Source organism: Barbus barbus, assembly GCF_936440315.1.
Source record: "Barbus barbus genome assembly, chromosome: 45".
NCBI classification, from domain to species: Eukaryota; Metazoa; Chordata; class Actinopteri; order Cypriniformes; family Cyprinidae; genus Barbus; species Barbus barbus.
In genome coordinates this window covers 12833898-12855896 of record NC_136723.1, presented here as the reverse complement: position 1 = coordinate 12855896, position 21999 = coordinate 12833898, and the positions used below count along the sequence as shown (strand labels likewise).

General features: G+C 37.0%; 1 protein-coding gene across 1 annotated transcript; it reads left to right on the top strand.

Moving 5' to 3' along the window:
• Window positions 1-3823: 3823 nt before the first annotated feature.
• Window positions 3824-21278, top strand: LOC306864308 (PAX3- and PAX7-binding protein 1-like). Its single transcript, XM_079408252.1, has 18 exons — window positions 3824-4242; window positions 4719-4847; window positions 5085-5267; window positions 5550-5768; window positions 6015-6115; window positions 6512-6735; window positions 7168-7357; window positions 9058-9181; window positions 10654-10756; window positions 14377-14492; window positions 14582-14781; window positions 14874-15024; window positions 15135-15256; window positions 16048-16124; window positions 16272-16338; window positions 16462-16608; window positions 16741-16895; window positions 19409-21278. Exons 1-18 carry the CDS (start codon window positions 3966-3968, stop codon window positions 19524-19526), a joined length of 2703 nt encoding a protein of 900 aa, XP_079264378.1. The 5' UTR covers window positions 3824-3965; the 3' UTR covers window positions 19527-21278.
• Window positions 21279-21999: the final 721 nt, after the last annotated feature.

Here is a 21999-nt window from a genome sequence, read left to right as displayed (position 1 = left end):
TTAGACAAGAATGGGACAACATTCCTATTCCTAAACTTGAGCAACTTGTCTCCTCAGTCTCCAGACGTTTGCAGACTGTTATAAAAATCAGAGGGGATGCCACACAGTGGTAAACATGGCCTTGTCCCAACTTTTTTGAGATGTGTTGATGCCATGAAATTTAAACTAAACTTATTTTTATTATACATTTTCTCCGTTTAAACATTTGATATGTCATCTATGTTGTATTCTGAATAAAATATTGAAACTTGAAACTTCCACATCATTGCAATCTGTTTTTATTCACAATTTGTACAGTGTCCCAACTTTTTTGGAATCGGGTTTGTAAAAAGTAATATTTTACATTGATTGTAGTTACTAAATAATGTGATTTTCATTGTAGTAGCTGTAATATTTTTCCTTTATAATTGATTAATTTACTTGTGGAAGTGAAACCAAGCCATATTTGTTTGTTTTATGTTTTGTATCATATTTGATGCATCTGACTTTAGATAGCTTGTAATGTAATGAGATCTTTATAACAGTTTAGTAGACTACTACTACTACTACTAGCATACTACTAACAAAGAATACATATAAATATCAGTTGTCATTCTATATCTTTCAATAATATGTCACAATAAGATGATATTTAAATACTTACGCTTTCTGATATTAATTTTAGGGAGAAATAAACAAATTTAGTGCAATACAGTGGGGATTCCTCAAGTTCCTCAAAAGTCTGATATATCATATTTTACTCACATTTTAACATGATTTTCCAAAAAAAAAAAAAGAAATGTATGAATAATCAAGTGAACCTATGTTGTTTCAGTCCAGTAAATGTTCATCTTGAAACATAACAATATAAAACTTATTTGGCACCAGTGGTCTGTATGATTTACTTAGGCTAATGATGCTTTTGAGAAATGCAGCCCAGGCTGGTTTTTGAAAATTTAATAGGACCTGATATTGACGGACATTTCACAGTTAACTGTTAATTCTTTGTTCAACAGAGGCAATTAGAGGAAATATAATGAGTAAATCCAGCAGAAAGAGCAAAAACTTCAGGAGCTTAGAAAGGCTGTGGATTCTCACAAGGTGAGTTTTTAGAGGAGAACTGCTTTGAGCTGGAAAAGGTCAACATGGAAGTCCAGTGTCGGGCCACTTTCCATACTGTCTGAGAACCCTTGCTTTGTGTGTCCTAACAGCGCTCCGCTCAGGCAGCAGTGGAGGACAGTGAGAGGATTTTCACCGAACTGATCCACTCCATTAAGAGAAGAGGTTCTGAGGTCATACAGCTCATCAGAGCTCAGGAAAAGGCTGCAGTGAATCAAGCCGAAAAGCTCTTGAAGAGACTGGAGTCATCAATTGATTTACTGAAGTGGAGAGACACGGAGCTGGAGCAGTTGTCACACACAGACGATCACATCCATTTCCTTCAGGTGACAGGATCCTGACACTAAAGAGGACTTTTACTAATCTTATTAAGTTCTTTAACCAATAATATAAGGATTATAATCTGTGTAACATTTAGATACATAGAAGATAGATAAGAAACTTTATTGTCCCGAAGGAAATTTGAGTTGGACACATACAATGCGATATCTGCTGTTTTACACAAATAACATACTACGTACATTTAATACCTACAGCAACCCCCTCTCTGCCCTCCCCACGATATATAGTAAACCACTAAACTGCACCCTACCTATTGTGCAACACACCTATAATCATCTCAAGTTCATGAACCTATAATCATCATGTTTTTCATCCATAAAGGAAAAAAAAAAAAAATAATAAAATGTTAACCTCTAGCTAACTTATCATTTAATTCTTTAATAGACAGTGGGACAAAAGAGTTCTTAAAACGGTTAAGCCTACACTTAGAAACTCTGAAACGCCTTCCCGAGGGAAGAAGTTGGTACTCAGAGTGAAGGACATGAGTGGGATCTGAAATAATTTTTTGAGCCAATATAGAAACTGTTTCTTCAAAAAGAGCCTGAAGTGTGGGATACTGCTTAACTCCCATAATTGTCATGGCTCTCTGTATTAGCCGCATAATCTGGGCTTTCAAATGCACACTAAGATTTCCAAACCAGGCTGAGATGCCGTATCGCAAAATGCTCTCGATTACAGCATGATAAAAGAGAAGCAGCACTTTCTCAAATAAAAAATAATTTGATCCCCTGCTGATTTTGTACGTTTGCCCACTGACAAAGAAATTATCAGTCTATAATTGTAATGGTAGGTTTATTTGAACAACGGGAGACAGAATAACAAGAAAATCCAGAAAAACGCATTTAAAAAAAAGTTATAAATTGATTTGTATTTTAATGAGTCAAATAAGTATTTGACCCCTTTGCAAAACATGACTTAGTACTTTGTGGCAAAACCCTTGTTGGCAATCACAGAGGTCAGACGTTTCTTGTAGTTGGCCACCAGGTTTGCACACATCTCAGGAAGGATTTTGTCCCACTCTTCTTTGCAGATATTCTCCGAGTCATTAAGGTTACGAGGCTGACGTTTGGCAACTCGAACCTTCAGCTCCCTCCACAGATTTTCTATGGGATTAAGGTCTGGAGACTGGCTAGGCCACTAGGCTAGGCTGGGAAACACCAAGCCGACAGTCGGCCATTGGCCAATGTCAGGCCGACAGCGAGCGATGGTCGGGCTAGTTTGTTTGGTGTGTTCCACTCGTCGGGCTCACGTTGGCAGCAGTTTGTCCGAGTCAACATGTTGAATCGCCATCTGCGAGATGGAGAACTCTGATTGTTTGTTCTGTTTAAGGCTGGAATACACTACACAATTTTTTAAATCTGAACAGATTTTTTAAACACTAGGTATCATACAGTTACGACTTTGTAAATTGTGACAAAGGAAAACTGGGAATCGTACACTACACGACCGAGGATCATACACTACCGGACTTTAAAGTTGTTGCAATCACGACAAACTCACGCAGAAAGGTGCGCCTTTTTGTTAGGAGGCGCATGACAAATGAAAGCATATGTGTTCTAAAATCGGCTGAAAATATCAAACATATCAAAAATATCAAACTCTGAAGCTACAAAATCGGAGTCTGTGACCATCATACACTACGAGATTTTCTGTGGAATCTGTCAGTTGTAATCTGCAGACTAGCTCTGACTTTCCTCAACTAGCATCAACTTGTTTGGACGGGAAAATTTGTAACTCTGGAATTGAGTTATTCTGGATATTTACTCTTCATACTTCCCCTAAGGGTATAAATGATGAAGCACTGTTCAATGCGATGCTATGTGACATTATTAATGTATTTTATTTCAATCTTTTACATTATAACATGAGTTAATTTTTTTTATTTTGAGATAACCTTTCTACAGGATGTTTCAAATATGATGTATTATGAGATTTTATGACTGGTATTTATGTATCATTACCGTTATTGGTCATGTTGTTTTTAAACGAGGTTGTGCCTGAATATTTTTGTATTCCTGATGAAGGTCATAGACCGAAACGTCGTTAATAAAGTATTGTATAGCCTATATTTGCAATAATTGATAGTGTGCAGTATTGTTGTTTTTTTTATATTTGGCCTTAGTTTCCCTACAGGTGTGTGAGGTTAATTGTTCATTTTTAACTTGTTGTTTGCCTTTTTAAACTTTTACTTAACTATTTGGCTTTTTCCAATCATTTACACAAATTCATTAACCATTAGTTAATTAAATGAATGTTACTGAAAAGAAATTACAGGGTTTGCAGGTAATATACATTATGACTGACTACCCAACACTAAAAGCAAATTGAAAATTGTTGGAGCACCTCTCATGTAGATGGCAGCAGTGAGTCCCCGATGCCGCTCAGCAAATCTAAACATCCGCAGAAGTACATAAGCGTTTCCGCCAGAGGCAACATGGTGGACTTGTTATCAGCATTGGCACCCTGTAAAAATCTAAAAATCAGTCTGTACTTACTCTCCTAGAGGCGTTGCACACTATATCACCATGTTTAAGAAAGCCAAGAGGTGCAATTTCAGACGGAGGAATGACTCTGAAAACGAGGAGAAAGAGGAGAACCAGCAGTCCGCAGGGCCCGGGGCTGAAGACTCGGCGAACCCGAGTGAGACCACCACCACCGGCCCCGCTCCTGCAGCAAACACGCTGAACAATCACGGAAACGGATTTCAGCCCGGTGCTGTCAAGTTCAACAAAGAGAAGAAGAGAAAGAATGAGAACCGAGAGGAACCGAAAGCGAGTCTGCTGAGCTTCCACGATGATGACGGTGCATATTAACTACCATAGAACTACTTATGAATAACTTACACATGAAAACTTGACGTTTCACAAATTATTCGTGATAAGAGTTTTGTCGTGTAGATAACCAACTAATTGCACTCTATTGAAATTATATAACAGTTCGTGTCATTAAAGTGACGAACCGAAAAACAAGAATTACTTGGCAGCATATTATATTAGGTAGTAATACTGACCAATTAGGACTCTGCATAAGTGCATATGTGAATATAACAAATGATTGACTGAAGACCAATATGGTAATATTACAATGATAAAGTAAGAATCGGGATTTCAATGGTACGGCAATATGGAATAATATAGAGAATGAATCATAAAAAATACAAGAGCATGTTAATTAATTGATCGAAAAGTATGAGGACCTTGAAAAATACTTTGCAATATAAATCCTAGTGAATTGCACGGATAATTTCATGCGTTTCACTGTATAACTGTCACTATTAGATGAGGCTGAAGTGTTCCGTGTGAAGAAATCCAACCACAGCAAGAAGATTGTCAAGCAGCTGAAGAAAGAATACAAAGAGGATTTGGAAAAGACCAGCAGTGTCATACCGGATCTAAACACACGCATTGGTACAAATCCTTTTTTTTTTTTTGCCATGTTGTCATGCATGTTTATAGATCAGAGTCAGGGGACTGCTTTTTATTTTGAGCAAAACATCAAATTAAATATTTTTTTTATAAAAATACAAAAAAACATATGTGCATCCTCATCTGAAAGAAGCAGCAATGATTTTTTTAGAGAATTGTGTACATTGTAACAAAAAATATAAAAGTTCAAACTTGTAAATAAAAGTTTATTCATTCCAGGTGGACCTGCTCAGAATCTGTCGATTAAAGAGGAGCCCTTGGAGGGCAGCAGAGCCAGCAGTGAACAGGGAGAAGAAGAAATGGAGGTGGAAAGTAATGAGGAACAGGAGGAGGATGGCGAGCAAAGGCCTGGGGGTGGAGCGTTTAGCCAAACTCTGTCGGCTCTCAGCTCGCTCAGACCAGGTGAGAGCTCCCATCAATCTAGACCGGACGTGTAGAGCAAGTCACAGGATCAGCGTCAACATGATTAAGCTGTTTTTGCTTTTTTAAATGCTTCAAGAACAGTCATACAGGGCTGGAACCTGCTTATGGTTATTGTTTAAACATTGAATTTTGTTAAACGCTGCATTGGAATAAATCCACGTTTTTAACTTTTAGTCCATTTAGGCTCTTTCTGTTTAAACTATTCATGTGAAAAGTCATTATTGTGTTTACACCAACAATAACTGTCATGCATTTCAACAGGTGAGATCCCTGACGCAGCCTTCATTCATGCTGCTCGTAAACGTAGGCAGATGGCTCGAGAGCTTGGGGGTGAAGCTCCGCTGGTCGAGAATGAGGCTACAAACAAGCGTCTCACTCATGAAGACGAGAACGGCGGCAGTGATGACGAAGACGAGAAGAGAATCGTCTTCAGTGGAGTCAAGATGAAGAGTCAGAGGCAGAAAATAGCAGAGGAGATCGGTCAGTGAATGAAGCTCAGAGCTAGTCGTCTGAAGCTCTTATTAATGTAGAATTATAGGAATCCCCATTCACCAGATCTCCAAACAGACTGTCATAAATGTCATGTCACGTTGAATATGTCACACAAAAAAGACTGAATTACTATGATTAGGACTTTTGTGAGAAGTCACATACTGGAAAAGATGTACAGTGAACCAAGGTCTGACCTTAGTGTTTTTGAATGTTTGTGTGTGTGCTGTGGTTCAGGTATTGAATGCAGTGATGATGAAGCTCTAGATGATGGGCAGGATGAGGAAGTGAGTCGCTGGGAGCAGGAGCAGATCAGGAAGGGCATTAGCATCCCACAGGTGAGTTGGCACAATATTTCCCGTATTTATATTACAATATCTTTATTTTAAAAGAAAAAACTATGGCGTGTAGCATTCAAGTAAATGAATTAAGATCAGTGAATATTTTTAGCAAATTTAATTAATCAGTAGCACAAAAGACATAGTCCACCAAATTAACATTAGAATGTGACAAATTCAGCTTTGACTTCGCATTGTTACATTTTGAAATCTATTGAAATAGAAAACACTTGTTAGAGTTTTTACTGTGTTTTTAATTAAATAAATGCAGTCTTCAAAAAAATGAAAAACCATTCTGACCCCAAACTTTTGAACAGCAGTGTAATTAACACACAGAGAGTGTGTATGTTGACACTCTGATCCTTTTAATGGCATTTACTTTCCTTGATATTTTAGGTCCAAACCACCCAATCCGAGGATCCAACTATGTATTACCAAGGCAGTTATGATGCACAGCCATATGGAGCGTCCTACGGCATGCCCTTTAGCTACGCTGCCACACTTGGAGCTGACCACAGCAAGCCTATGAAAGCAGAGCCCTCAGTTCCCAGTTATCCCGTTCCCTCTTGTGACCTGACCCCTATAACCACAGATCTGGTAAAGAAACGTCTCAAAGACAGGTACGGTCTGAACTGCCTGCTCATCGGCGGCCATTGTAACCCCTCAAATTCCAAGTTCAGATCTGCTCAGTTGGATTTTTCTTGGATTTTGAATGTACAAACACTTGTATGGTTTTCCCAGATAAATTTGATGCACGTCCCATAAATGTTCACTATTCTCATATTGCACTTTGGACTTCCAGCATAGTGCCAAGGCACATTGATCCTGGTTAATTCTGGCTATCGTGTTCAATATTTCAGCTCCATGTTAGGCTGAAGTGTAATATTTCATCCTAAAGGTGGTGTAATTTGCAGATACTAAAATCTGCAATTGTTTTACAGACTCCATTGCATATTTTTGACAAAACCATCTTCATTAGGACATGTGCGGCCATAGTGACGTCCCCATACATCACTAATAATAAATCTCTCTTTGACTCCCCTGTGTGCCAGGCTGAGCTTCATGCGCCATGGGCATGATTCCAATGCCCGGCGCTTTGAGCAGATCCAGGAGGAGCTGGAGGCCTCCAAAAAGACCATCCAGCTCTTGGAGGGCTCCTCACTGGAGGCTGCAGACAAATATAGATTCTTGCAAGAAATGCGAGGGTATGTTGGAGACTTGCTTGAGTGTTTCAGTGAAAAGGTAAGAATGAATGCATTTGTTTTTAATGTTCCTGCTTTTTTTTTTTCACTGACTTGTTTGTTTGTTTATTTTTTTTTTTCAATCTTGGTACTATATTTCTTTGTGATTGATTTTGAAGTTTATTGAATGTTGCCTGTGTCAGTCAGCATTGTGTAGTTAATTAGACCTTAACAATATTTCGAACTAAAATGGCCGTACTTCATATACTCATAGTTCATGTTTAAGATGATCATTTACAAAACTATGCATTTTCAGCAGTCCACCAGGTCATATTTTTATCAGCTCATGGATTGTGGTGTAATCTTCCAACTTTTTCCCACAGCAAGATGCATCAAGGGATGGCTTTTCAGTGTTTCCCTCATTTTTTTCAGCTATAAAAAGGCACTATAAACACAATTCATGGTGTCTTTGATGGGGCATGGAGAACAGATCATCAAAAGTGTTATTAGTTGGGACATTTTGTCACTTTATTTAGAAAGTTATAGGTCATAATATTTCCTTTTTGTGTGAGACTTCCAATTTGTTAGATGCTTGGTAGCTAACTAACTTGTCATTGGACTGTTTTTAAAAATACTGAAAGTAATAAATGGTCAAAAAGATAAATCTTTATCAGAAAGGACTATACTTTACTTACTGTAACGCTTACTGCCTTTAAAGTCAATAACTGCTTTTTTTTTTTTTTTTTTTTTTTTTTTCATTAAAGGGAAAGTTCACCCAAAAATGAAAATTGTCATTAATTACTCACCCATATGTCACTCCAAACCCGTAAGACCTTCGGAACACAAATTAAGATATTTTTGATGAAATTAGACAACACAACTACCATGGTCAAGGCCCAGAAAGGTAGTAAGGACATTATTAAAATAGTCCATGTAACATTCGTGGTTCAACCTGAGGACTGACACGGAAGAGAAGAAATTGTTGAAAAAAGTCGTTATTTTTGTTTTTGTGCACAAAGTATCTTCGTAGCTATATAAAATTACGGTTGAAGCACTGATGTCACATGGACTATTTTAGCAAAGTCCTTACTACCTTTCTGGGTCTTGAATGTGTCCGTTGCATTGCTGTCTATTCCGAGTTAGAAAGCTCTTGGATTTTATCAAAAATATCTTAATAGATGAATGAAGGTCTTTCGGGTTTGGAATGACATGAAGGTGAGTAAATAATGACACAATTTTCCTTTTAGGGTTAACCCTTTAAGCTATCAATTAAATCTGGGATGTTAGCTTAATGATTGCATTAGCTTAAGGCTAGCTTGTCCAAAGTATGATAATATCTACATTTAATTTTTGGTACATGTCTCAGAAAACTAGAATGCAACATCAGGTTAGAGAGGAAAAAATCCCATTGATTTTCTCCATAGTGGAATATTTGTACTATTACATTAAATAATAAAAAAACAATCTGTTTGTCAAAAATAACCAACAATGGCTAACTGGAAGTCTTTCACAGAAGTTTCAAACTACTGCCAATTTTTTTTGGCTCATTATAAGGTAAATAACATGAATTAACACAGGGAAGACCATTTTGTTTCAGCTCTAATGGGCTTTATGTCCAGAGCTCATTAATTATGGCTTAATTTGGTCTGGTTTTGCTGCATACTTTCTTCCATGCCACAGCAGAACACACTGAACCCCTCGTCTCGGTCTCCAGCTCCTTGTCTTTGGTTCAGCTGTCACAAAAAGCATCATATCTTTCAGGTGCCTGTTATTCTGGAGCTAGAGGTCGCCATGCACCAGTTACTTCGGCAGCGGGCGTCCCGTCTCGTCCAGAGAAGACAGGACGATATTAAAGATGAATCGTCGGAGTTTTCCAGCCTTTCAAGTCAGTCCATCTTGAAGGTTTTTATTTTTTATTTGAATGGCCTTATTGTTTTTTTTTTCTTCACGTTTTTGTTAAACAGTTGTGATTAATTGCACATCAGAATAATACACAAAGAGACTGTCCTGTCTGTGTGTGATTGAGAAAAGTGAAAGTGTATTTGGCTTTCGGATGTTGAAAGCTCACTGGCTTCTTATTGGTCAGTGTTTACACTGAAACATTGCTAAGATGAGCAGGTGAGTGTTTTGGAGGAGAGTTTTTATCTCACCCCAGTAAAATTGAACGGGTAGATCAAAATCAGCTTTTAGTTGGAAATTAATTCTGATGAGGGAAAAAAACTTGACTGGTTAAAGTTCAACCAAAAATTAAACTTTTGTCACTCTTGTGTTATTCCAAACCTGTATGATTTTCTTTCTTCTGTTGAACGCAAAAGACAATATTTTGAAGAATGTTGGTAACCAAACAGTTGCATACAACGGAAGTCAATGGCTACCAGTAAATGGTGAAAATGTTGTCTTGTGTTCAACAGAATAAAGTCATACAGTTCATCTTAAAGGGCTCATATAATGCTACATGCACTTTTAAATGATAAAAATCCACCGTGTTTTTGTTTTTTTTAATCTACTAAAATCTTTACCCCTTTCTCAAATCGAGCCGATCTCAGATGCCTGTCTGTGTGACGTCACACGGACGAAGGCCGCTCCCACGATAGTTTGATTGACACTAGCATTTTGAGTGAGCTGTCATCAGTTGTTTCACCACCGGAGCAGATGTGAGTGATTGAGGTGTTTTGTTGTTGGATGTAATAATGAACATAGCAGTAGTCATATACTCCCATCATCTGAGCAGCTGAAGAGGATTATGTTTGGTTCTGAAGAGAATGCGCCCTCGATCTACCTAAATCTATGTTCGTGTGAAGCATTCGTGATCCAGCTTCACCTACAGAAGAAGTGAGTGTAAGGTTTTTTAAATGAATCTTCGCAAATCGCCTTTCCTAATAATGTGCTAATTAGCAAGTTTCACGATGAATGCGGCTAAAGTTCAAGTTTCAAGGCAGGGTCAGCAGAGCTCAGCAACATTTAAAGGAGAATGAGACAATACAGCTTGCTCTGAAAAGAGCTTTTTTTGACAGGGTAAAAAAAGGTTTATTTTACACTACCAATGAGAAATTTTAACCTAACTATGTTACAGACTTTTCAGTAAGACTAAAGAATAATATCAACTTGTGGAAAATGGGCATTATATGACCCCTTTAAGGTAAATGATGACAAAATGTTCAATTTTTGGGTGAAAAAAATCAAGCACTGTGCATAGTTCAAATTGTAACAATTTTTATTCAAATTCGTGGGTTAATGCATGAACATCTGATATATTAATGAGTAGGTAATAATGAGTATCTAATCTGTCATTATAAGCTGTAACAGGGCTTGTGAGCTCAGCTTTACTGAGAGTTAATATTGGTTTTTCTGTTTCAGGTAAGGCTGTTATGGCCCCTAACTTGGATTCATTCGGTAGAGATCGCACAGCCTATCAGGAGCTGGCCAAGCAGAGGAGGATAGCTGAAAGAGAAGCCAGACGGTATGCTTTCACATACATTCATACATGCGTACATAGACACATTTATTCATTTAGCTGACGCTTTTATCCAAAGCGACTTACAATTGCTATACATGTCAGAGGTCGCACGCCTCTGGAGCAACTAGGGGTTAAGTGTCTTGCTCAGGGACACATTGGTGTCTCACAGTGGATTCGAACCCGGGTCTCTCACACCAAAGGCATGCGTCTTATCCACTGCGCCATCACCACCACCACCAGACACACACAAATATACAGGTACATCTCAAAAATTATAATATCGTGAAAAAGGTCAATATTTTTTGTCACTCATTTCAGAAAGTGAAACCCATATATTATATAGATTCATTACACACAGAGTGAAATATTTCAAGCCTTTATTTCTTGAAATTTTGATGATTATGGCTCACAGATAATGAAAACCCAAAATTCAGTGTCTCTGAAAATTAGAATATTACATAAGATCAATAAAAAAAGGATATTTTAAACAGAAATATCAGGCTTCTGAAAAGTATGTTCATTTCTATGCACTCAATACTTGGTTGGGCCTCCTTTTGCATGAATTACTGCATCAATGCGGCGTGGCATGGAGTTGATCAGTTTGTGGCACTGCTCCGGTGTAATGGAAGCCCAGGTTGCTTTGATAGCGGCCTTCAGGTCATCTGCATTGTTGGGTCTGGTGTCTCTCATCTTCCTCTTGACAATACCCCATAGATTCTCTATGGGGTTCAGGCCAGGCGAGTTTGCTGGCCAATCAAGCACAGTAACACCATGGTCATTGAACCAGCTTTTGGTACCTTTGGCAGTGTGGGCAGGTGCCAAGTCCTGCTGGAAAATGATATCAGCATCTCCATGAAGCTTGTCAGCAGAAGGAAGCATGAAGTGCTGTAAAATTTCCTGGTAGATGGCTGCGTTGACTGTGGACTTAAGAAAAAACAGTGGACCAACACCAGCAGATGACATGGCAGCCCAAATCATCACTGACTGTGGAAACTTCACACTGGACTTCAAGCAACATGGATTCTGTGCCTCTCCACTCTTCCTCCAGACTCTGGGACCTTGATTTCCAAATGAAATGCATAATTTACTTTCATCTGAAAAGAGTACTTTAGACCACTGAGCAACAGTCCAGTTCTTTTTCTCCACAGCCCAGGTAAGACGCTTCTGACGTTGTCTCTGGTTCAGAAGTGGCTTGGTAGCCCTTTTCCTGAAGACGTCTGAGCGTGGTGACTCTTGATGCACTGACTCCAGCTTCAATCCACTCCTTGTGAAGCTCTCACAAGTGTTTGAATCAGCTTTACTTGACAGTATTCTCAAGCTTGCAGTCATCCCTGTTGCTTGTGCATCTTTTCCTACCCAAATTCTTCCTTCCAGTCAACTTTGCATTTAATATGCTTTGATACAGCACTCTGTAAACAGCCACACCTTTCAGTAATGACCCTCTGTGACTTACCCTCTTTGTGGAGGGTGTCAATGTTCGTCTTCTGGATCATTGCCAAGTCAGCAGTCTTCTCCATTATTGTGGTTTTAAAGAACAAGGGATACCCGGAATTTATACTGTAGAGATGGTCATTAATTGAAACTCAAATGTAAATATTCTAATATTTTGGGATACTGATTTTTGACTTTCATGAGCTGTAAGCTCTAATCATCAAAATTAAAACAAAAAAACTTTTGAAATGTTTTACTTTACATGCAATGAATCTAAAATATATGAAAGTTTCACTTTTTGAAATAAGTTGCAAGAAAAAAAATTCTCAATATTCAAATTTTTTTAGATGTACCTGTGTATATATGTATATGTATGTGTGTGTCTGTGTGTAATATTTTTATTTATTTAATGACTTTGGTATAAATAAATGTATGCTATAAATTAGTAATCTATTGTCGTATTAGTTTTGCTAATCATTTTAGTGTACTGTAACTTGTAATGGTCAAAAATGTTTGGAAAAGAGCAGCAAGGTGGTACGCTTTCAGCTTTTTTTTTTATATCAAAACAGTACATTAATACCACTTATTAATTACTACTTTTGATATACAGTAATGCATATACGGAACATATGACTATTTACTATTAACATGTTAAAGGGATAGTTCACCCAAAAATGACAATTCTGTCATTAATTACTGATCCTTATGTTGTTCCAAACCCGCAAGGCCTTCGTTCACCTTCGGAACACAAATTAAGATATTTTTGATGAAATACAAGAGCTTTCTGACCCTGCTTAGACAACAACGCAAATATCGTGTTCAACGCACAGAAAGGTAGTAAGGAGATCGTTAAAACAGTCCATGTGACATCAGTGGTTCAACTGTAATGTTATGAAGCTACAAGAATGCTTTTTGTGTGCAAACAAAACAAAAATAATGACTAATTGAAACTATTTCTGTGTCATTCTGTCACCTTTCTGGGCCTTGAACGTGTCAGTTGCGTTGCTGTCTATGCAGGGTCAAAAAGCTCTCGGATTTCATCAAAAATTAATTAATTTGTGTTCCGAAGATGAATTAAGGTCTTACGGGTTTGGAAAGACATGAAGTCGAGTAATTATCAACAGAATTTTCATATTTGGATGAACTATCCCTTTAAAGGGGTGGTTGACTTTTTCTTTTCTTTTCTTCTAGGCTTGATTACGTTTACGGGGTGCAGTCTAACATGTTAATGCTTAGTTTTTTAAAAAACGCATTATTTTTCACATAATTTACCTATATTCTACACCGCTCTGCCCCTTCTCCTGTAAACGCGCTGATGATTTCCTGGTTTTATGAAGCCCCTCCCTCAGAAATACGCGATGGGCTCAGCTTGGTTAGCTGGCTCGGTGTGTTGTGATTCGCTAAACCGCCTCTAGTGCGCTTCTAAATGTCCCGCCCCTCAGCTCAGCATGTGCTCCGGTTGTGTTGTAAACATAAACGTCGTCAATATTGCTTATCAATTTGAGCCCGATTGAGACCCATAGGATATTAGTGAAGAGGATTGCATGGCTCTTAATGGTATGTTTTTTGTTTGTTGTTGTCTCATGCTTTTAGATACGCTGTTATTTGTAAATGCTACTGCTTCTGTTAGCTTTTAATATACGGTTTTATCCTAATTAAAGCTTTAATACAGTACGGCAACCACATGTATAGAACATTGATTTTGAAACTTGTGAATCCATTATTGTTATAAGACAGAATCGCGATTTATATATGAATCGATTTTTTTTGTGCACCCCTAGTTTTGATGGCATGGCAACAAATCTTCCTCTTCTCTAAAGCAGCACAGCATGGCCTCGCCTCCTTTGTTGTATTTTCCTGGGGGCGGGGTTTTCCTGGGTTTGTGACCTAAGGAACCCGGGAAGTAACTCGTTGTAGTCCCTACCAGCCGGTTTTGTAGGCATTGAACTGCCTTAATTTTAAAAGACTTTATCTTTGTTTGCATTGAACTTTCAGCGTCGTGACTTTGCAGATATTGTTTATGCTCAAACAGCAACATTACACACTAACTAACGTTAAAAAAGTGAAATCAACCACCCCTTTAAATAGACTCAAAATTCGATTGAATCAGGAAATCAATACCCAGATCTACTCTACTCGAGTTTCTGTGATATTTCAGTTATAATGAATTCAGTTTCAACATTTCCTAACAGAACTCGTCGCAGACAAGCTCGAGAGCAGAACGGCAAGAGAGCCGAGCATAAGGAGGGGCTGTCCAGTGATGATGAAGAGACGTCCACTGATATCACCAGCTTCAACTTGGAGAGAGGTGACCAACTTTAACTAAAATATGGGAACGACTTTACCTGGTCAATTTTTACTCTTTCTCAATTAACAATTTATCTTTTTGATTTCCAGATCGCATTTTAGTAGAGTCAATGAAGGTTTTTGAGGATGTTATGGAGGATTTCCACTCACTGGACAACATAAAGGCTCACTTTGAGACCTGGAGAAAGCTATATTTTACTTGCTATAGAGACGCCTACATCGGACTGTGTTTGCCCAAACTCTTCAACCCCCTTATTCGACTACAGCTTATCTCATGGTCTCCACTGGAGGTACAGAGAACATGTTTTTTTCCACATTTTTGTGATCCGCTTTGCATTTCCTGAACATGTTTGTCTTAAAGTGCCAAAATTATGCCATGCAGGTGGAGTGTCCTAACTTTGAGTACATGCTGTGGTTTGAGTCTTTGCTCTTCTATGGCTGTGGGGAGCAGAGCGCCCTAAAGAAAGAGGAAGACATGGATAACAGCCTGCTTCCTGCTATTGTGGAAAGAGTGCTGCTTCCTAAACTAGCAGGTAAGTCTATACCATCATTATGGCTCAATTATTTCTTGTAAACTCATAACATCTCAAACCCAAATCGCACCTTTAAAACTTGATTTTTGCCTTTCCTGTTGCCCCCTCAGTGCTGACGGATCAGGTGTGGGATCCGCTCTCCAGCAGTCAGACATTCAGACTGGTGACTTTCATGCAAAGGCTGATTAAAGACTATCCCACTGTGATGCATGGCGACAACCGCAACACTCAAGTCAGTGAACAGATGAGACTGGAACGCATTAAAGCCACAGGCTCTTATTTTTGTTTGATCTTCATCAATCCAAATGTGTATTATATTTGATACTCAAAAATTCTAAGGCTTCTAAATTATTAACATGGTACTTTGCTGGAAAACCTGTTGTACATGCTGTTCTACATGATTGATTCATACATTTTAGCATGTAACTAATGAAATTTTAACCCCTTCCCTGCCTCACGTTGTGATAGTCATGTCTTTTTGTTGTGAAATCTTTAATGATTTTTACAAACTTATAATTTTTATCAAACAAAGTAAACTTTTATATTATTAGTAAAACAGTAGTCAGGATCAAAAAAGTTCATTAGAGTTGTCCTAAGACGAGAACGGGTATTGTTTTGGTTTTAGGACAACTTTGATGAAAGGTTGATACACTTCAAATGTTGACTACCTTTTTTCCAAGATGAATATTTACAGTAGTGAAGCAAGTAAGGTTTACTTGATTATCTATAAATCGTTTTTTAAAAAAATGTTATTCCTGAGTAAAATTTAGGTGATTTTTTTTTTTTTTTTTTTGTCCATATTCTCATTTTAACTCCATATTCTCCTGACTGTAATACTTTATGAGCCTTAGAAGCCTGGCATTGTTTTTGTCTAGAGGGTCAATAAATTAACGTTTTTGATTTATTTGAAAAGTCAAGCTTTATTTGGTTAAATTGTGTTTGATTCTCATAGCGGAAAATGAAAATCTAATATCTTAATCTATGACGATCTAATATCTTATATCGCATTTGATCTGTTTTCAGGAGCTTCTGAAGACCGTAGTCATGCGAATTCGACAAACTCTTGATGATGACATTTTCCTGCCTCTGTTTCCAAAAAAGTGAGTGTAAAAGCTGAATCACTCCTGTTGTCTCACCGTTTGTATATGCTGTTCTTTGTAAACATCATCTAGTTTCCTAACGTGATTAAATATGTTTTGTAAACCAGTGTGTGTGTGATCTATAATTTTAGTTTTCTCCCCTGACAGTGTCATGGAAAACAAGAACTCTGGTCCTTACCTCTTTTCCCAGAGACAGTTTTGGTCTTGTGTAAAGGTATGGCTAGTCATGCTTATATATTCTCGACTTTCTGCTGTCGTTTGAATCGGTTAATCTTATTTTATCATTAAATATTTTCAAATATTAAAGATTTTAACTAAATCTCTTTCTTGTGTTCAGTTACTTGGGAATATCTTAATATGGGATGGGATCATGTCTCCGTCTGTGCTGAAGGAGCTCGCTGTGGACAGCTCACTAAACCGTTACATTCTCTCAGCCCTTCAGACCACAGATGTTAGCGAGGAACATGTGGAGAAATGCCGCAGGGTATGACTTGTCTACACATTTTTGTGTGACAAATCAGTTGTGTAGTTGGGAATTAATATTCATGTGAACATGGTGTTTATATATGAAGTCCTTCAACTCCGAGCACTTCATTGCTCTCACTGCTGCCCTCAGGTGGTGGAGTGTTTTCCTGTGCAGTGGTTCAGCAGTCTGAAAGGACAGCAGACTCTTCCTCAGCTGGAGAACTTCTGCAGATATTTGAAACACCTGGCCAGCAGTCTTTACCGCAACTGTGTGGCTGGATCAGACGTGGAGAAGAGAAACGTGAGGTAAAGATGGAAATAACGAAAATATTGTTGTCATTTGAGAAATTCATTTTTACATTTCAGGTATTGCACTTTCACCAATAAGCACAAATCAATAGAATTTGAACTCATACAGGTTTTTTTTTTTTACCTCATCTAGTGTACTGATTTATTATTGGCTTTTTATTATATAAATAAATATCTTAGATAAGCACTCTCTCTTTCTACATTATGAAAATCAGCAAAAACAATCAAAATATTTTAACAGTGAAATTCCTAATAGTAATTCCAATTAGGGATGCACTGAAATGAAAATTCTTGGCCGAAGCCAAACAAAATTAAACACTGGGCCGAAGGCTGTATACCGTTGCGTTTTTTTCCCCATGTGGTTTGCCAATTTTTTTTCATCAGTGCATAAATTACACAAGTTTTGCTTTTTACAGTTTTGTCTTGCTTTTCAAAGAAAAAATCAATTACAGAGCAACAATTTAAAAATATTTACTTAACACTGAACATTTTTTAACAATCTAGCAGACATTATACCAACATATAGTACTCATGTAGTAGTAGAGGCGTGCACAGAGGCTCCTTTATCAACAAAAATAAAAAGGTTTATTTTTATTTTTTTAATACATTTGTCTCATCTTTTATCGTCAACAATATTTTTTTTGTTGATAGTCACAGTTATCGTTTATTGACCTTATTGTCGTCTCGTCATCGCCATGGGAAGAAAGTTTGTCAGCTAACATTTTTTCGTCATATTTTCGATAATGAAATTCACACTAGTGTGTAGGGATGTAACGATTACCGGTTTGACGATAAATCATGATAAAATTCCCCGCGGTTAGTATTACCGTTTCATATTTTAATTATCATTAAAACCGTATTCGATTACCGTGATTTAAACAACTCGCGATAAATAAATACTGTCCGGCATAAAGCAGAGTTTTCAGTAACAGTCTCACGTGCGCACAGCAGCACAGTAGTTTCGTTCTGAGTGAAAACAGGGCGGAAAAGCTGGGAGGTTTTAAAAGAGTGCTAAGGGAATTATACAAATTAATATATCAATGAATTAATTATATGAATGTACCTCTGAAGGTTCGGACTGTCTTCAGAAACGATTTGATGGCATTTTGTTCTCATCTTTGCTCCATGTAATACCTAAAGTAAGTGTTCGCGGAGTTCACAGGAATCAGCTGTAATTCAGCTTTTCCGTATAAAGCGCCACCTGCTGTCAGAGACTGGATTTACAGACACTTATTTACATTCAGTCTGTGTGCAGTTTCTGTCTGGCCAAAAAATTGACCAAATTTGCATGACCTGCTGTAAATTTTAACCGGTTGATGAAAAACAAACTTATGTACATTTAAACAATTCAGATATGCTATATAGGATTATTTATGGAGCAGATAAAATACATATAATCATTTATTAATTATCATTTTAATTTAACCCTTTTCTTTAAAGGCTGAAATGTGTGGTCTACCTTTGTTAAACTTTTTCAAAGCTTTATTTGAACATTTACATTATTTATTTGAACATGCTATTAAACTGTTGTCAGTCAAATTGTCATTTAAAATCCAGACCTCATTGGTAATGTTATTGTTTTAGTGATTATGCAAACAAAAAGTCATTTTATTTGCTGTTTGTTGATTTTTAAGTATGAAACTTGGTGAAGTGATTTATGTTTCGGTACTTTTTGAACATCTCCAGCACATTTTAACAATACCGTGATAATACTGATAACCGTGATAATTTTGGTCACTATAATCGTGATTAGAAATTTTCATACCGTTACATCCCTACTAGTGTGTGTATGCTCAAATTGCATTAAAACCGTAATATTGTGAAATTATTTTAATTTAAAAGAATGATATACTATTTGAATTAGTGCTGTCAAGCAATTAATCGCGAAAAAAGTTTTTGTTTACGTAATATATGTATGTGTACTGTGTATATTTATTATGTGTATATATATATATATAGACACCCATACAGTATATATTTTGAAAATAATTACATGTATATATATTTATATTCTTATATTTTATATTGTATATAAATAAATGTAATATATAAACACAACATTTTTCTTAAATATATACATGCATGTGTTTGTATTTATATATACATAAGTATACACACATTATGTAAACAAAAACTTGTTTTGGATGCGATTTAATCGTTTGACCGCATTAATTTGAATATATTTTCAAATGTAATTTATTCCTATGATTGCAAAGCTGAGTTGTCAGCATCATCACTCCAGTCTTCTGTGTCACATGCTCCTTGAGAAATCATTGTAATATCAATTCTAATTTGCTGCTCAAGAAACATTAAACTGACCTTAAACTTTAATCTTAGTATATGTTCACATGCTTTTTGGTTTCTTTGTAAAATTAAAATGTAGCATTCAAGTATGTGTATGTTTGTATACATATATGTATGTGTGTGTGTATATATGCATTATATTAATGGCTCTGCAATGTAAGCCTCACCCCTTTATTTCTTAATGCAGTTATTGTTTCTCTCTATAGGGAACACATAAAGGAGGTGGTTAGGCTTCTGGGACGGCTCAATGCTTTAGATCACGTGATCGCGGTTGCCTCAGAACACGGCATTAAAGATATAAAGACTCTCCTGGAGAACAAATGAAAGGCAAAGCAATGGGATGCATTTTTGGATGAACCACACCATGTAAATACTGTGAATATTGTACATTTATTTGTGCAGCTGAAGGGTTTCCTTTGGGGACACGTTGGTGGGATCTAGTGAGGTTTCTACTTCAGTACAGTTGAAATCCAGTGAAAGTGGGTTTGAAGTGCACTCTGCTGTGTTAAGATTTTTGTAATCCCTTTCCTTAGGAGAGGTCTCAACTTTTTACTTATTTTTTTTTTTTAAATGGATGAATTCTTTTAATGCATCTTTTAAACTGTCCATCACTCTGCAGTATCATTACCTACAAGAAAAGACCACTTTGCAATACACATGGGTTCTGTGCTCTTTCCCTTCCACAAAGACTGCACTAAAGCTGTTCTCTGAAAGCAGGTTACATCCTGCATATTGTAATCATTCAAAAAATATTTATGTACAGCCATGGGTTGAATGATCCAGCATTTGTGCCCATCTTAACAACAGTTTGAATCGCTCATGTGCCAACCTCATCCCTAATCAAATGAACATGACATGCTGGCAAACAAAACCACATGCTACAGTAACGAATGTACTTATTTTGTTGTTGTTTTGCTGGAACTTAAAATGTTTTATTTGCATAAATAGTGTTGTTATTCAGTATAAATTCCTTCCTTGACATATAACTGAGTTTAAAAGTATATTGGAAATTTAGGATTTAAAATATAGGCTAGTTTCTGCCTTAGTAAAAAGAAACTAGTAATTGTGACTTACACTTCACAACTGCATTTTAAAATATCACAAATGCGATTTGATTTATTTAAAGGTATAGTTCTCATAATTGCAACTTTGTATCATGTAGTGAGACCTATTTATTATTTATTGTAATTGTGACTTAATATCTCATAATGTCACTCTTATTTATTTTTCTCACAAGAACATACATTTTTTTACTCTTATAGTGGAAACAAGCTTCCATTGTAATTACATTAGTCAGTGCATATGAATGTAAAGATTTAAATATACAGTTGTTTTTACGTGCAGTTAGAGTTTGCATATAAAACACTTCATAGTTATGTCAACAGTTTCTTCGGGTGGCTATTTAGTTGTGATTTAGCCTGAGGTGCGAAGTGATATATACATAGATTCTATAGAAACATTTATTTAAACCCAAGCCAGAGAGCATAGCAGCATGTCAGTTTTTATGAATATGCAACTGTTTTCTCCCCTAGCGGTTTTTCAGTCGTTTTAGAGCCAGTCACTGAAGGCATGGAGGCTCCTATTGGTTCTGGCTGGGAGAATATGGCAGCCTATAAAACCTTTAGAGGGAAACTGGGAAGAAGTGAATCTAAACTGGACTGGTCTGGTCTTGATTTCAGACCTTTTAGTGCCACCCGCTGCTCTTGAACCATGTGATCTAGAAGCTTTTTTTTCTTTTGATTTCTTCATTTTAAATCACATGCATATGGATGCCAATTTCTGCCACATAAGATTAAAAACAAAAAGTCATTGTAAAAAGTTAAAATCATGAGCTACTAAAAGTGCGGTTACATAAATGCGGTTGACAAATATATTAAATGCTGAAAAAATATTTGTCAGAATTATGACCCGTCTCATAATTTTGTCTTGTCATACTGACTTCTCGAAAATGAATCTCATAAATATGACTCCTAATTAGACACTATCTCATGTAGGGGTGTAAGAAAATATCGATACACGTGAGTATCGCGATATTTTGTTTGGCGATACTGTATCGATTCTCCAAAACGGAATATCGATATTAAAAAAAAAAAAAAAAAATCATACAGATTCATGGCAGTTGTTTCGTTTTGAGTTCATATCCCGGCCGCTAGTCTTCATCTCTGAACTTAAACAGTGACAGGAAATACTAGCATCAGCGCACTCCACTAATGTTATCGTTAATATAGTTCGCTGCCAGTAATGGAGGATGAAAGAATTGTTCCAGTTCTCGTTTCGATGTACAAAGCTGAAGTGTGGCACCATTTGGGCTTTTGTGGTAATGTCCGGCCCGGGACCGCGGCGCGAGCGCAACCTCGGTTCTGCCGCTTGCCACATCCCGCGTTGAAGAGCCTTTGCGCGGCGGGCGGTAGAGTCGCCGCCAGCTGGAGCTTTCTCTCGTAATTCAGGGGTGTTTTGTGCAGTTGGGGCGGTGCTCGCGTCGCGGTCTCGGCGATTCCACGCGGAACATAAATACAAACTGAGAAAGTTAAGTTAAGTTCTGAGAATGCTTAACATCTCTATTCATTTGATTGTTTTCTTTAGGAATCCTGCAAGCACTTTATTTTTCATTGATATTAAGCAGATGTCATTTTTTGTTCAGATCAAATGTTATGACATTGTATGTCACAATTGTAAACTTAAACTGTTAACCTTTAAAGTAGAGTCTATAAATATATATTTTTATCTTTTTATAAAATAAATTTTATACATACATTTAACTAAAGAATCATGCAAGCACATGAATATTTCCCCCTTT